The sequence below is a fragment of the Haliotis cracherodii genome, unplaced genomic scaffold (genome assembly GCF_022045235.1).
Source record: "Haliotis cracherodii isolate W230 unplaced genomic scaffold, xgHalCrac1.p SCAF_17, whole genome shotgun sequence".
Lineage (NCBI taxonomy): Eukaryota > Metazoa > Mollusca > Gastropoda > Lepetellida > Haliotidae > Haliotis > Haliotis cracherodii.
Window position 1 is genome coordinate 24,472,452 of NW_027266272.1, and position 17,918 is coordinate 24,490,369.

The 17,918-nt window shown below is 42.5% G+C and overlaps 1 protein-coding gene across 1 annotated transcript; it reads left to right on the forward strand.

The window, feature by feature from the left end:
* The first annotated feature begins 3,476 nt into the window (after positions 1 to 3,476).
* On the forward strand, positions 3,477 to 16,517 carry LOC139464561 (uncharacterized). Its single transcript, XM_071246082.1, has 8 exons — positions 3,477 to 3,699; positions 4,854 to 4,941; positions 5,302 to 5,489; positions 8,208 to 8,335; positions 10,492 to 10,673; positions 12,851 to 12,961; positions 13,578 to 15,222; positions 15,780 to 16,517. Exons 1-8 carry the CDS (start codon positions 3,570 to 3,572, stop codon positions 16,032 to 16,034), a joined length of 2,727 nt encoding a protein of 908 aa, XP_071102183.1. The 5' UTR covers positions 3,477 to 3,569; the 3' UTR covers positions 16,035 to 16,517.
* The last annotated feature ends 1,401 nt before the right edge of the window (positions 16,518 to 17,918 follow it).

The following is a 17,918-nucleotide window of genomic DNA, read 5'->3' on the forward strand; positions in this document are numbered from 1 at the left end:
TTAGCAATATCTTAAGTAGATAATATTTAACAAATGACCTGTACTGGTGCTTAGTCAGTACTCAAAGAATATATCTGCATGGTTGTATTAATTTACAACAATTTGAGTCAAAGCATTTTTTTAAATTGATAGGAAATCGCATAATACACAACTGCTGACGGGTTTCTTACACTTGATATATTTGAAAATCAATCAATTTGCCTTTTTTACGGCACAGATTTACCACATTTCAAACATGGTGGGGGTCATGCGGTTGCAAATCTTTTACCAAAGTCTTCATTGAACAATTTTTCTGTTACACAAGATTACCCAGCCACTTTCTACGAGATAGACGCAGGGAGAGAGAGAGAGAGAGAGAGAGAGAGAGAGAGAGAGAGAGAGAGAGAGAGAGAGAGAGAGAGAGAGACACACACACACACACACATACAGATCATATGAGTTTTCTTAGCATCATAACAGGTAAATATAAGGTTGGCAGCCTAAAATAATGATTCTCCATATAAGTTGACCCCAGTCCGTGGAATGCAAACTTACACACACATATACACACACAGACACACAAAGACACACACATGTACACACAGACACACACATATATACACACAGACACACATGTACAAACAAACACACACAGGCACACATATACACACATATACCCACACATATATAAACACACACATATACACACAGACACACACATATACGCACACACATATACACTACATACACACACATATACACTACAGACACACACACTTACACACACATATACACTACATACACAAACACACATATACACACAGACACACACATATACGCACACATATACACACATATATATACACGCACATATAAACACAGACACACACATATACGCACACATATACACACATATATATACACACACATATACACACAGACACACATATATACGCACATATACACACACATATACGCTACATACGCACACATATACGCACACACTCACACACACTTACACACACATATACACTACATACACACAATTTGCAATTTTTTACTTTCACACAAAATTACCCAGCCACCTTTTGCGAGAGAGAGACAGAGAGAGATTATATGAGTTTACTTAGCATCATAACAGCTATACCGTAAATATAACGTTGGCAGACTATAATAATGATTCTCCATATACGTTCACTCCAGTTGGATGCAGTCAACATAGATAGGACAGTACATACAGGACATCATCACACACACACATATACACACAGGCACACACATATACACACACTTCGACACACAGGCACACACATATACAAAACACCTACACACACATATACAAACACTTACACACCAGCACACACACATATACACACACATATATATATACACACCTACACACACAGGCACACATATATACATACACCCGTATATATACACACAGACACACACATGTATATACACACAGACACACACATCTACACACAGACACACACAGACACACACATATACATACACAGACACACATATATACACACACTTACATATATACATACATACAGATATGCACACACACTTACACACACAGACACACACATATACAAACACTTACACACAGAGACACACTTAAACACACATATATACATACAGACACACACATATACACACATAAACACATACACACATATATATACACCCCCCCCACACACACACACACACACACACATATACACACATATATACACACACATGTATACACACATATACACACACAGACAAACATATTTACACATTTATACACACACAGACACACTTACACACACATTTATACACACAGACACACACATATACACACACAGAGACACATATACACACAGGCACACACATATACAAACACAGACACACATATATGCTCACATTTACACACACAGACACAGAGACACATACACTCATATATACACACACTTACACACAGACACACACAGATACACACATATACACTCACTTACACACACATATACACGCACAGACACACACATATATACACACTTACACACACATATATACACACACAGACACACATATATACACACACAGACACACACACACATATATACACACACAGACACACATATACACATATATACACACATACACACACACACACATAAATACACACAGAGACACACACCGATACACACTTACACACCGTTTTCTAAGATCTGATGGATTACCTCCGTATTTGAATAAATCGATAAACCTATTTATTATTCTCATAACGCTGTCGGTGCCAAATATAAAGTCCTGACATCGAATACATCATGTTTATCGCCTGAATAAAGGACACGTATGAAGGTTTTCTATGCATCCTGCCAACCAAATACAAACACAACCACACAAACAGAGTCCTTCAAACACCATGAAACGACCACCCCCGAAAACCAACTTTGTACTTAAAGGCAACAACTATAGATAAACGCCTCGAAACAGTTGTAAGAATCACCACCAACCCTCGCATTCATTCAACGGGACACGTAGAACTTGCACTCACAATATTTACAAGAATCAAAACCTCGTTTCGCTTGTTGTAGCACACACAAAGTCTTTCTAATGTTCGAGGTTCTATTGGAAACCTCCGCAAAGGGTCCTGGTAGTTGAAGGGTAAACGACATAATGGATATTGATACTTGGGTCGGGGAAAGGTCACGACACGCTTGATTGGTCGTTAGGGATTGATATTACACTATGAGTGGGTTGCCTGTTGAACGTTGGAGGGGATTGACATGGCGACATCGACCTACACTTCAGAGTTGTCCAACAAAGAAATGCAATGTGATGTTTGTGGTAAACATATTTTGGATACCCGGGACGTTTATCTGAACAGGCATGTGCGAATTATATTATATTATATTATATTATATTATATTATATTATATTATATTATATTATATTATATTATATTATATTATATTATATTATATTATATTATATTATATTATATTATCACATTTATATTAAATTTACATTTACTATTTCATGTTATATGTTTTAGGTTTAATACAGTTGGCGTGTGAATAATGCTATTTCTAGCAGTCGTGCTCATTTATTTTTTAAAAACGGCATTATATCACATCTTCTCATAACATTCATTTTCAATATTTCTGTTTCATCATTAATGTTTTATACCATTTGTACAGTAACAAACCCTTTCCTTGGTAATATGAAATCTCTAAGATAAGCTTGGTTAAACTGAAGTCTCACCATCCTACTTATTGTTTTCTAGAGAATAAAATGATTAATTTCAAAACACAATTGATTTTGGGTTCCGATGATCAAACACAATGATACTGTAAAGATTGGAGGCAAACTAGAAGATTCAAGGTACGGTGTCAAACAATACGTCACGTGACATGTGAGGTCACCTGTGACCAATTGATCGATCCCCATTTAAATGGGATTATACCATAAATTATTATTTTCTTTAACAGACGCAACGCTGGTGACAATGGAGTACCGAGTTTGGAGGATAGTGGGTGACGTCACACACTGACGTCAAATCCATACACACCACGTGACGTAAAGGAGTCGCCATGGCACACTTCGTTGATCACGTGATAGAGGTCATCTCAAAGCCACCGGCTCAACGATCTGATCAGGATGTGGCTGAAATATTGCCATGGTTACGTAAACGGTCGAATACCGTATACCACCTAACCAGAGGTATGTTCTGAATACCATAATGACGTCCAATAAAAGCGACATGAACTTTTCCATTATAATTTTATAAAACGTCAGTGCAAGAGAATAACCAGTCTTGGTTATTCGCCGAAACAGATTCAATGGGCGTAACAATCTCATTAAAATCAGATCTTTGTACTCGCTACCACTAAACAAAGATCTGAGGACATCCCATTAGGGGTCACGTCAGAACGACCTTTCATCCGACCAATCAGAGCGTCGCTTACCAGATCATGAAAGTGACAGTCGGAATGTGTTTTCTAATTATGCAACCACGAAATATTTAACACGGGGTATTCCGAACGACAGTTACGGACTTTATGATTATATCCATACAATCTAGGCCATCTATAAGCCATTTCAGAATGTTCTTCCTATCAGTTTTAAATTTTTTTATCGAGAATACGACAAAATATGTTTCGAAGCGTAGCCGCCAGTTTGAAACTAGTGTCGTAAAGCTCGAGAAAGCTGCCTTCTGATTGGCTTATGTCGATTTCTTGTCAGTCATTTCATTGGTCGGTCAAAATTTGCGAAAGGTCGATCTGACGTGGCCCGTAATGGGATGTCCTCAGATCTTTGTTTAGCGGTCGCTTTTAATTGTAATAAAGGGGGCACGGGTGGCTAGTCGTCTAAGGCGCCGCGATTCGCTGTGCAGAGTTGCGTCCCTTGGACACGCCAGAAACCTATGATTGTGGGCTCGAATCCCGGTTCGCCCCAATTATGTTTCTAGGTTTGTCATCACCATACCCGTGCTCGTGGGTTTCACCAAAGTGGTAAACGTCTGAGACCTGCATCACTTCGGGCTTTCCTCCCACATAAAGCTGACACGCCGTGATATAACTGGAAAACTGTTAAAAGCGGCGTTAAACCCAACTCACTCACTCACTCACTGTAATTAAGAAGTTGTTCATCCATAAATTCTTATCCTTACTTCATATTCGATTAGGCGTAAAAGACAAAATAGTGGTGAAAATTATATGAATGGATCACTGAACCTCACATGGGACACCAGGTGCTCGGGGAGACGTCACGTTTGTCCTGCTCCACCGAGTGTAGGTCATCTCTCTTGTCATTGAAAGACTCAGACTCAGATAGGTGACTGTAAAATGAATTTATTTTATCAATCTTTCTTCCAGCGGTTCTCAAAAACCTGATACGAAACTGCCATTACCGGAAGTCGCCCCCTAATGACGTCATCATCAAGCAAGGCGAGTTGGGAGACTGGTAAGACATTTTTGAGACGATAGCTTCGTATCTGTTGTTCACTGATACTAATCAATGCGAACGGTCAACGTTCACATGTGACCTTGACCCAATCAGGGTCATGGTCGTCACCAGGCAAAATAACAGGAAATTATCACTCCAACAGCAACTATGCATGTTATATATAGATCATTTGGCAGAGTGATGTCCCGTTGCTGGTAAAATGCATTCAGACCTCCACAGGACCTATACACCATTAATACCCTCAAAGCAAAATGCAAGACAGATACACCAGCGCGCGTACTTTTATTTGCAGTCTATATAAAAGAACTATTTTTATTATTTGAAACCCGGTGAAAAACATGGGAACTACTTTTTCAGTATGTACATCATCCTCCGCGGAAGGATATCGGTGTACATTGACCCGTCCATGACAGGGGAAGATGAGGGGTTCACGCCGGTCCCTTCCTCCCCCAAGAAGCACGGCGGGGTGGGGGCATCAACCGCGGAGATGAAGAGACGCAGGGCAGGGGACAGGTCTTCCTATGGGAAATTCATCATACACTTTGGTAAGCATGTGACTCGCATGGATGGTGAATGGACGAGTGATTGTTGCAGTTCTCCATTTGTATATATACTCACTTCCAAAAGAAACGCTCATATATATATTTCATTTTCATTTTCCGACATTTCATGCTGTAGGGTGTGCGTTTCTTTTGGAAGTGAGTATATTAGTACATACCCTGCCTGGAGGTCGGCATTAGGGGATAAAGGACAGGATAAAGACAGATAAAGTACGCCTGAGACGTATCCATGTTAGGCTGCATGGTATCTCAATGGGATACAGCCTCACGCACACGTGCATTCACGTCGCTGTACAAGTGAATTAATCTTGAACCCAACGTTAGACTCCCCTTTCGTCTCACCTCACCTCACCTCACCTCACCTCCAAGTCTGGGCGGTCGGGTAGCCTAGTGGTTAAAGCGTTCGCTCGTCACGCCGAAAACCCGGATTCGATGCCCGACATGGGTACAATGTGTAAAGCCCATTTCTGGCGTCCCCCTCGTGATATTGCTGGAATATTGCTAAAAGCGGTGTTAAACCATACTCACTCACTCACTCACTCACTCACATCCAATTAGGTAGCCTTAGACTAACATCGAGTCTCTGAAATGAACATATCTTACAGAAAAAAACAGTTGTTAAATTATCTTTATAAAAATATAATAAAAAGGAGCCGAGAGACTCTCTTCATTTTCCTGATACTGCAGTAACTTAGACTTGCCAAACATTACAGACTTGCATGGGCTTAATTGGATATGTTTGTATCAGGGTCAGAAGACTAAGGTAGCCTGTATAAAAACAAATCTGGGCTAACAAAACTAGGGGTTGACAATATGAGCAACGCTCATTGCCGTCGGGTGCAGTGGCATTCTATCAGCGAACGCTTTAACCACTAGGCTACCCGACCGCCCCTTTACAAACGATGGTCCAATCACTCGTCATATACAGGCCGCCTCCGTGGTCTAGTGGTAGAACGTCCAACCGGAAAGCGGAAGGTCGGGGGTTCGAACCCCGGCCGCTTCATACCAACAGACGTTTGGTATATGGTACTTGTTGTTACTTTGCCTGGCTCTCGGCACTTGGGGCTAAAACAAGGACTGGTCGGCTCGGAGTCAGTACACTGTGTCTGAGTAGGGTATTCATGTTAAACTGCAGCATGGTATCTCAGAGGGCTAGCACTATAAAATCGGCATTAGTCCCGACAAGTATATGCAGCCACACACATACACACGTGTGCATGCACGTCGCTATATGAGTGCAATAATCTTGGACGCGACGTTACACGCCATTTCACCTTACCCACCTCGTCATATACAAATTCGTTCTTCCCTTTTGTCTCATTGCGCTTCTATTAAGTTAAAAGAGCAAATCCCAAATAGTAAGTAAGCTGAGGAGCCAACAAGACCGGTGATATTACTCTTTATATGGCGGAACTTAACACATATATTTAAGTTTGCTCATTCCGGTTTAAAAAAACAAACATATACTCTTTGCCCTTTATGACCTCGTACAGTAGTTAGTGAAGGAGTATGGTTTTACGCCGCTTTTAGCTACATTCCAGCAATATCACGGCGGGGGACACCAGAAAGGGCTTCACACATTGTACCCATGTCGGGAATCGAACCCGGGTCTTCGGCGTTACGAGCGAACGCTTTAACCACCAGGCTACCCGACCGCCACAGTAGTTAATGAAGTCTTTTACATGATCAAATAGACAGTGAGTGGGTTTAGGTGAACAGTATTCCAGTTATATCACGGCGTGTCAGCTTAATGTGGGAGGATAGCCCGAAGTTAGGCAGGTCTCAGATGTTTACCACTTCGGTGAAACCCACGAGCATTAGTTCTTAATCACCATTTTAACCAGGAAGAATCTAGGGTTCGAACCCATGATCAGCAGATCCTGACACGACAGAGGGAGCGCCTTACACCACTGGGCCACCTAAAATAAAGAGGGACTGCTTAAACTATAGGACATTTATTCTGAAGTCAATGATGTTGAGTAGATCTCTTTTTTTAAACTATTTGTGTCTTAGTTCTGTGTGCATGTACATGTAGTTTAAACCAACATAACACTGGGAAAACATGTAAACGTTATCTTATTTGTAACCCGATGCGTTTTTGCACATGTTTTAAAAGCTAGAGGAAATCCCAGTTTTCAGTTCTTTGTTAAACAAACAAAGAACTGAAACTGGGATTTCCTCTAGCTTTTAAAACATCTGCATCTGTTTGTTTATTCCAGCAATATGGCGGCGATGATGTCACATTTATCCTGCTACGATATCACAAGTACACTGCCTCGTGCTTAGATATCACATTTAACCTGTGCCGTGCTGAGATATCACATTTATCCTGTGCCGTGCTTAGATATCACATTTATCCTGTGTCGTGCTTAGATATCACATTTATCCTGTGCCGTGCTTAGATGTCACATTTATCCTGTGCCGTGCTTAGATATCACATTTACCCTGTGCCGTGCTGAGATATCACATTTATCCAGTGCCGTGCTGAGATATCACATTTATCCTGTGCCGTGCTTAGATATCACATTTATCCTGTGCCGTGCTGAGATATCATATTTACCCTGTGCCATGCTGAGATATCATATTTATCCAGTGCCGTGCTTAGATATCACATTTATCCTGTGCCGTGCTGAGATATCATATTTACCCTGTCTCGTCTGTCTCACTCACTCATTCACTCTCTCACCTTCCCTATGGTTTCAGAGTCGGGGAAGAGTTTTGGTGAGGTGGCCTTGATGAGTGAGGACAACATCCGTAACGCCAGCATCATCACCGACAACGATTGTGACTTCCTCGTGGTCGACAGAGAACTCTTCAACACCTCATTAAAGGTATCCGTCGTTCCTGTACATATATTTGCCGGATTTATTTAAAAGAATACGTCTACGACCTGCGTCATTTTGACACATCATCATCATCATCATCATCATCATCATCATCATCATCATCATTCCACTGAGATGTCATTCTGCAGTTTATCATAGCCAACCAGTCCTTGTTTCAAAGCCTTGTTTATCCCCTTAATGCCGAGCGCCAGGCAGGGTAACAACAAATTCCATCTTTTTACGTATTTTGGTATGACATGGCCAGAGAATCGAACCACCAACCTCCGACTCTCCGATGCCATATACAGTAGACCACGGAAACGGTGGTCGCACTTAAAGTTGCTACTCCATGATATAGCCCACTCACTCACTCACTCACTCACCTTTAAAGCCCATATGAGGCAGTGAGGTAGCCAAGTGGTTAAAGCGTTTGATGGCCACGCCGAAGTCCTGGGTTTGTTCCCCACTTGGTTACAGTGTGTGAAGCCCCTTTCTGGTGTCACCCGCCGTGATAATGCTGGAATATTGCTAAAAGCAGAGTGAAGCCTCACTCACTCACCTCATTGTCTCATTCGCGATTCGCGACACGCCAGAAACCTATGATTGTGGGTTTGAATCCCGGTTCGCCCCAATTATGTTTCTAGGTTTGTCAGCACCATACCCGTGCTCGTGGGTTTCACCGAAGTGGTAAACGTCTGCGACCTGCGGACTGAGGGCTTTCCTCCCACATTAAGCTGACACGCCGTGATATAACTCATTTGTCTCATTCATTCATTGAACAGTAATCTGTCATACCGACCCTGAAACAAATATATTCAATACAGCCCATGCAAGTCTATAATAGTGTACTGCAGTTTCAGAAAATGAAGAGTGTCTCTGAAATCCTTTTTGATATATTTTATTAAGATTATTTAACAACTGTTTTTTGAAAGATATGTTCATTTCACAGACTACATGTTAGTCTAACTGAAGTTTCTTGTTGGCGTCGACTATATCTGTACTTCAAATATTTATCAAACAGATAAAGACAGAATCAAGGTTAAGGCTGTTACGCCGCCACTTCATTGTCCCAACGAGATTTGATCTTTCTATTCTGATAAATCTTTGCCACCGTGACCTCTTGACCCCGGGGTAAATTGAGGTACGTTAAACCTATCAGTAGTAACACATAAATAGACGTTTGGCTGTCAAGAGAGTGTCGGTTCTGAAGTCTGACCATGTCTGAAAATGCCGACGATGACAGCGACTACGGAGACGTGAGCGAAACATCCTTGTTCTGTGTGTTCGTTTAGCGCAACATATACTACTCAAAACAAGTTAAGGAGCAACCGGTTCCTTCACCATACTATAGTGAATCTGTCATGCCGTGACAGGTTAACTATAGGAATTATGAAAGAATCGGGCAGTCCTCAACTATATTTTAGTGGTATATTTATGTAGTATACTCAAGGTAAACATCGGTTATCATGCTCTTATTTATCATAATGTGATTTATTTAGAAGCACGTGACATAAAAGGGGGCACGGGTGGCCCAGTCGCCTAAGGCGCCGCGATTCGCTGTGCAGAGTTGCGTCCCTTGGGCACGCCAGAAACCTATGATTGTGGGTTCGAATCCCGATTATGTTTCTAGGTTTGTCAGCACCATACCCGTGCTCGTGGGCATCACTTCGGGCTTTCCCAACTCACTCACTCACGTGACATAAAACTCTTCTAATTTTCGTTGAGGATTTTCCAGTTTGTAATTAGACATATACTTTTCTTTCGTTAAAAACAAACATATTAAAAAAAATGGTATGTTCTTCAAACAAGTAATGGTGACATATCTTGTTATTGTCATTCGCTCTGGTGGTTAAAGCGTTTGCTCGTCACGCCGAAGGCTAGGTTTGATTTCTACATGGGTACAATGTGTGAAGCCCAGTTGTGGTGTCTCATCTGTGTGATTGCTGGTACATTGCTGAAAGCGGCGTAAAACCATACTCACTCATCCACTAACTCATGCTGACATGTATAACTATAATATACACTGTTCGAAAAACATAAACAGCTTCTTGACATAGAAGTTATTTTATATAAACGATTCACCACAACACATTATTTAATTTAATAAATATCACGTATTTTCACTTTTACAGTAAGTCTTAATTATATGGGGTTCGTTTCAGGAATATGAAGAGAGGTCGTACGCCGAATGCCGCCATTTTGTTCAGAAACATCCGTTCTTCTCTAAAATGTCCCAGCGCTTCAAGCGACTCCTCACTCTCAGTTTACGGAAGGAGCAATATGGCTTCGAGAGTACACTGGTGAAACAAGGGGAGCCAATCATTGGCCTTCATTTCATACTCAGGTAGGTCTGCCTTTGGTAGCAGATGTGAATTTTGTTCGAATGATGCCCCTGTTCACTGACACTCTTCAAGTGCTCCTGTCGTCTCAAGGCTCAGCACTTCGCTGTGCGGAGTTGCATCCCTTGGGCACGTCAGAAACCTATGATTGTGGGTTCGAATCCCGGTTCGCCCTGATTATTCCAGGTTTGTCAGCGCCTACCCGTGCTCGTTGGTTTCATCAACGTGATAAACGTCTAAGACCTGTATCATGTCGGGTCTTCAATGAAGTTGACACACCGTGATAAAACTGGAATTCTGTTAAAAGCAATGTAAATCCAAATTTACTGACTCTAGCGCCTTACGGGCTGCTTGAGTTGTATACTCCCAAGGGAGCTGATAATGAAACTCGAGTGCACACTGGTCCAGTGACAGAGGTAATACTGTAAACTACGATTATAACGAACTCAAAGAGACCACTTTTTTTAGTTCGTTATAACCGTTGTTCGTTATAAGCATACATACAGCACACACACAGCAAATGGCTGAGACAAAAAAAACAGTTCGTTATATCCGTCAGTTTGTTATAAGCGAGTTCGTAATAACGTAGTTTACTGTATTATAACCTATCATGGTCTAAGCGCAGTTATAAATTGGAACGTGTCCTATACAAATTCATTAATATAAAATTCGTCGGTTCACATGCCAGGATCTTATACCGCAAAAACAGATTTTGAAATTCCTACATAAAAATACTCCGGACACAGTCATCCTGTGTTCCGTTGTGCTTCACATGCAGATGAGGATCCAGTCTGGTTCCCTGGGTTCGCTGCGCCGGCGCTGATGAGTATCGAACCCCGAGGGACCCAGAGGGACCCCGAGGGACCCCGATCAGAAAGGGTTCCCTTCTCCATGTTTGTCGTAAGAGCAGGCGCTGATCGGGTTATCATTCTCTGTTATTTGTCTGAATGTTTGTTTGTTCGTTTGTGTGTTTGTTGTTTAACGCCGCACTCAGCAATATTCCAGCTATATGACGGTGGTCTGTAAATAATCGAGTCTGGACCAGACAATCCAGTTATTGACATCATGAGCATCGATCCACGCAGTTGGGATACGATGACATACATCAACCAAGTCAGCGAGTCTGACCACTAGCAGGTTAACGCTGGGAAATTTTACGTTGGCACGTCTGTTAACCTCTACAGCCATGCCCTTGGTTAGCGATGGTAGGTGGGAAAACGAACTGCGATTTGTTTTCATTAAAGTATACCAACGGTTGCATGGAATGTCGACCTTGACAGACGAAACTGTGATTAAAAATCACCAGGTAGAAACAATGACTTCAAAACGTGTAATCAATCAATGGCTCATGTGCGCCCTGGATACCACTTGGCTATCAGTGGCTATCAATATCATTCAAAAGTCCCCCCCAACCACTGCTTACCTGTTTATCTTGTGGTTACCTACAGTGTTCGATTTAAGGAACTTGATTAATTTAACTTGCACCAGGTGCTTGTTGAAATGAAAACCTAGTTGCACAAGACAAAACCAGATTGCACCCTGGTCCCAGAAACTTCTCTAAATAATACAACCTCAGATCTCTGATAACACTGTCATGAATTTTAATATAGTTGGTACTAACTGTTACAGTACATATTTGGCATCAATGGTAACCTTCCTATAATACATAATGATTATCATTAGTTAGATAATCTAAACATCCTTACTTGAAACGCTGGTAACTTCCGTGACCGTTCAGGCTACAGTACAAAATTTTGAAGTACCCACAGTTTGATGACGTCAAGCCCAAGGAAGCGTGACACATTACACATAACACAGGTTTATGAGTGATGTGGTGAATAAATCCTAGAGGTATTCAATGTGTTCAATATTATTTAGTGTAGACAAGTAAGGGTGAGAAAGACACAAATTTGAAGATTTTTTACATGCACATGTGGACATAAATAAATAGGTTTCAGTTTTTAATAATAGGTTGCACCGATGTATGTTATACATAGCTAATCGAGCCCTGACCTGTGATTGGTGCAATGCATACGGGTGTCTGGTATCCATGGTAGCGACTCCGACTGCGGGCACTGTACTAGGTGCATTTGTGGGACAACAAGCAGCCTACACGTCACTGCCATGTATCTGTTCTACTGATGCCAATACAAAAGAGACCGTATTACTCCTTGTTTTCCAGAGGCCAGGCCAAGTTCTTCATGGAGCCCACCCGTCATCGCCACCAGTACCCTAACCTCTGGCCCTTTGAAGCTGCTATTGATATCTACTCCATTGAATTTGATTGGTTGAGGTACGTGAGTGATTAGACTTGATTGGTTGAGACAAATGAATAATTCTATTTGAATTGGTAGATTTTAAGTTTTCAAAATTTGATTGGCTTCATAAGTGGACTGACCGCCTCCGTGGTGTAATGGGTAGAGCGGTGGTTCGATTCCCGGCATGAAGAGAATTAAACAAGGACTGGTTGGTTCGGAGTCAGTATTCTGTGTCTGGTTAGGATTAGTACAAACAGCCACCTACACACACACGTCCATGGACGTAACTATATCAGTGTGTGTTTATTTGTTTGTTTGTCATTTAAACGCCTCACTAAGCAATATTCCAGCTATATGACGGCGGTCTGTAAATAATCGAGTCTGGACCAGACAATCCAGTCATTGACATCATGAGCATCGATCTACGAATTTGGGATACAATGACATGCATCAACCAAGTCAGCGAGTCTGACCACCCGATCCCGTTAGTCGCCTCTTGCGACAAGAATAATCTCCTCTCATGGACTCGATTAATTACAGACCGCGGTCATATAGCTGGAGTATTTCTGAGTTAAACAACAACAAACAAACAAACAAAACAAAACTCACTCAGAGCATCTGGTAATTACACGAGTGTCTCTTGTTCCACAGGGAGCCAAGGAAGAACGCCATACTAAGGAAATACCGCGATCCCAACGCCCTCCCCATGAAGGTGGACAATGTGGACCTCCGACGTAGACAGGGTTACGTGGCGGTAGAGAGGAAGCTGCACGAGAGGTCTGTGAGTCTGTGTGGGGTCCAGAACGGAGAGGTCCTGGGTGACACCGAAATATGTCTGGGTCTAGGAACCTATATGCAGACTGTCGTGTGTTCCACTGACACTGAGGTTTTCATTCTAGACATGAAAAACTTTGAACGACTTGTTGGAAGAAAGAATCCAAACACTATTCAAATGATGAAAAAGCTTGTGGAATCTAAGTTAGCTATTCGTAAGGACTTGAAATATGCACAACACATACCTCTTTTAAAGTTTCTCCACTATAAACTGACTGAAGGGTCGTTACCGGAAGCTAAGAGACTACCTCCGTTAAAAGAATCCAAGGTTGCTCCGGATATTAATCACGAAAGGCAATACATCCTGGATAACTATTTGGAAGGAAAGTCTCCACTTGTGGATCCCCAGGTTCCAGGGGCTGTTTATTATAAGAATCTCATGCAGGAGAAAGCTAGAATACGAGAGAATATCCGGAAAAGGGGGTCCAGTTTCAATATTCAACATAAACAGAAGATAAGAAACCCGAACCGACGTCAGCCAAGAAGCCGGCGAGAGATTGTGGAGAGTCTACAGCAGATGTTGGATGACGACTTGCTCATGTTCCAACAGCCCCGGAAGAAGAAACCTGCCGGATCCAATGGTTCCGTCCGAACTGATGCCGCATCTGAGACGACCGTCAGCAGGAGGACAAGCTTCTCAGAGCCTTCCAGAAGCAGAGCAACGAGCTTCTCCAGGAAGAAGGGGAAGTTTGGATCCACGGGATCCTTGAACACCGATACCGATGACAAGGAGTCCGTTAAGAGTGATGGATCCTCTTCACAGAAGAGGTTCAACTCCAAATTTGTTCCCAAACCTCCATCGGAACCAAACAGTGGTAAGTCCACTCCAAGAAGAGGATTATCTCCCTTGAGTGTTTCGAGTGATGGGAAAGAAAAGGATCAGAATACGATGCATCAGTTGAATGAGCATAGCGTTAAGCTAACCCATGGACCGATTCCACCAGCGTCTTCACGAGGACCCCAGCTGACTGAAAGCAACAACGTCTTACCACCAATCCGAGAAGATACGGCAGAACAGCTTCTGTCCCGTGAACGAAAGGAAAGTGCAGTTAGCAGAAAACCAAATCTTGAATCCCCGAAGGAGATTATCGAACTTGAACTCGAACGACCCAAAAGCGCCAAAGCTTATGAACCCTTGAACGTCGAACCCTCGAAAGAGAACCCGGAGGAGGAATTCCATCTCCCAACTCTAGCGTATGTGCCCCTGTCCACTCGAAGGTCCAGCACGAGTTCAGTAAGGTCCAGATGGGAGCCTGCTAGGAAGATCATACAGGAGAGGATTCAGGATCGCATTTCGACTCAGTTAGCTGACAAGGAGCCTTCGTATGCGGATTACGACACAAGCGAAAACTCCCTCAGCTATCTGGAGTCCAGGATCAGGTCTTTTCATCTCAAATACGGCAACAAGAACAAGATGACCCTGAAACTACCCAAGCTGCGGCGGTACACTGGACATATACAGGTACGGGGGTTGTTACTGTTCCGAACTCCAACAATCGTGAATTTTGTGAGTATGGTTTTACGCCGCTTTTAGCAGTATTAAAGAAATATCACGGCGCTGAACACCACAAATGGGTTTTACACATTGTACCCATGTAGGGAATCCAACCCGGACCTCCGTCGTGACGAGTGAACGCTTTAACCACTAGGCTACCCCGCCAGCCTTTTGATAGTGTGAATGATCAGTTTGTATAGTTAAAAAAAACAATAATTTGATCATTATCCACCCTGCCATTAGCTAAGGGAATATAATATTCGAAAGGATTTGGAATCGTTTTATCTTTTTCTGTCACTGATTCAAAAACATGAGTTTACCCTATTTTTGGCCTTAACTTTCGCAAACATAATTATACTTTTCAAAACTCCCCCATACCCTAGATTCGATTTTTGACAGGCAACAACACTCACTCACTCACTCACTCACTCACTCACTCACTCACTCACTCACTCACTCACTCACTCACTCACTCACTCACTCACTCACTCACTAAGCTTCATTTTGAATCTTCCTTATTTCAGGAAACTCCCGAGTCTCAGCCTCGTCCAGGTGGAAAGGTATGGATCCGGAAACAACTGTGTCAGTTTGCTGATCAGCGCGTGCAGGTCAAAGGTCACAAGCACGTGCGGTACCACATGGTGGAATCCTTACCTCAGTTCGACCATGTGAAAAAGACCCGGATGATAATGAACTACCTTATGAGTGCCAGAAACCAAACTGACACGCAGTCACTCGGCAATAGCAACCAAGCAATCAGCTTCACCCAAGAAAGCTGATATAACGTTTAACACGAAGTATTGGGTCATGTCGGATAAATAGTATTATATGTGTGATTTAGAGCAACTATATGTCAACCAAATATCAAGGGGAAACAACGAATGGTTGAAAAAACAGGACTTGAATCCCAGTGTCTCAAATCCGAAACGAGAGCATTATGTCAACGGCACTCTGCAACAAAATCGTATTTTTTTCTTCATCAAAGTCAAAATGCGTCGACACGCTCTACCGTTTTTTTTCTCCATTTTATGTGCAACACGCATGTTCGGGAAGACGGGAGTCATAGCCCCTGTGCTACAAAAGCAGGATCGATCAAACGAAAACGAAACGAAAACTGGTCAAATGTTTGCAAAGACAAACGTTCAAATTTCTTTGGAGGATTTTGTACAGACTTGGTATATTCAAATTTGTTTGCCTGACGTCTCGTGAATTGCTGTCAATAATCTGCAAAAGCTCTTGTGGTGACAGTTTTACTAACTTATTGGGGGTTTTTAACTGAAAAATATTTTTGTAATTTGACCATATGGTTGTTTGTTATTTCTGTTATTTGTATGCAGTGAACACATTGGTTCTCGGTTTGCAGCAGGCAATCTCGTGATTCGGAACTGGTCAACCATTACCTTTGTTACAAGATCTTACAACTTAAGAATCTTACAACTGAAGAATCTTACACGTGGTAATGCGGAAACGTTTACGATAGAAGTTGACATAAATCTTACCCTATCTCCAAATGCACAATATCACTGTTTGACGACCTTGCCTGACCCTGTACATTTCGTGGCCAGGGCCCCGTTCCACAAAGCCACCTTAGCGCTAAGGTGATCGTAACTCTCATACTTTAACACTGGCTTAGTCGTAGCGCTAAGATCGCTTTGTGGGGCGGTGCCCTGGGGGATCCGGTCGTCTAAGGCAGAGGCACATTATCCGTGGGTTCGAATCTCAGACTCGCACTGTTAATGTTTCCAGGTTTGTCAGCACCATACCCGTGCTCATTCATAAACGTCTAAAGCCAGCATCTCTTCTTTCCTGTGCCTTCCCAAAAATATAGAAATGCTGACAGGTCGTGCGACAACTGAAACATTGTTCAAATTGTCATTAAACCAAGCATATCTGCACACTCTTTTATTATCCTGTGGGTAGTGCTGTAGTCTGGTGGATATATAGCGTTCTCTCGTGACACCGAAAGCACGAGTTCGATACTCCTCATGGTTACAATATTTCTGGTGACCACCAAAACTCCAACCACCCCACCACCCCACCACCCCACCACCCCAACCTATCCCCTCCCCCAAAGTAAGTCTGGACTCGCTAGAACCACCATCATTCACTCACTTGCTATCCGGGTGTGTGTGTGTGTGTGTGTGTGTGTGTGGGGGGTGGGGGGGGGGGGGTGGGTGGGTTTGGGGCAAATATTTGTCCCCTGCTTGATTCAAATAAAACTGTAATCTGTAATCCCCCACTCCCACCCCCTCCACCCACCCACGACACTGCTTGGTATGTTATCAATCGGCTCTAACATATTCCAACGTATATTACCGTAACAGTTCTGTTTAGCGCTTAATGAAAATAATAGTTTGAGGGAAACTTTGAGGTGTAAGGGAATGAGAATAGGCTGCTAAAGCTTCGAAGGGGAGGAGAATGGAATGATTGTTTTATCAAATAAATTTTAGACTCCAAGGTCTGCATGATAGACTACATACTTGTGCTAGTGGGTGACCTGCATCACTCCGGGCTTTCCTCCCACGTCAAGCGGACACGTTGTAATAGGACTGAATTATTAAAGGTGAGGTGAAATGGGGTTTAACGTTGGGTCCAAGATTATTGCACTTATATAGCGACGTACGTGTGTGTGTGTTTGTGTGACTGCTTGTACTAGTCCGGAC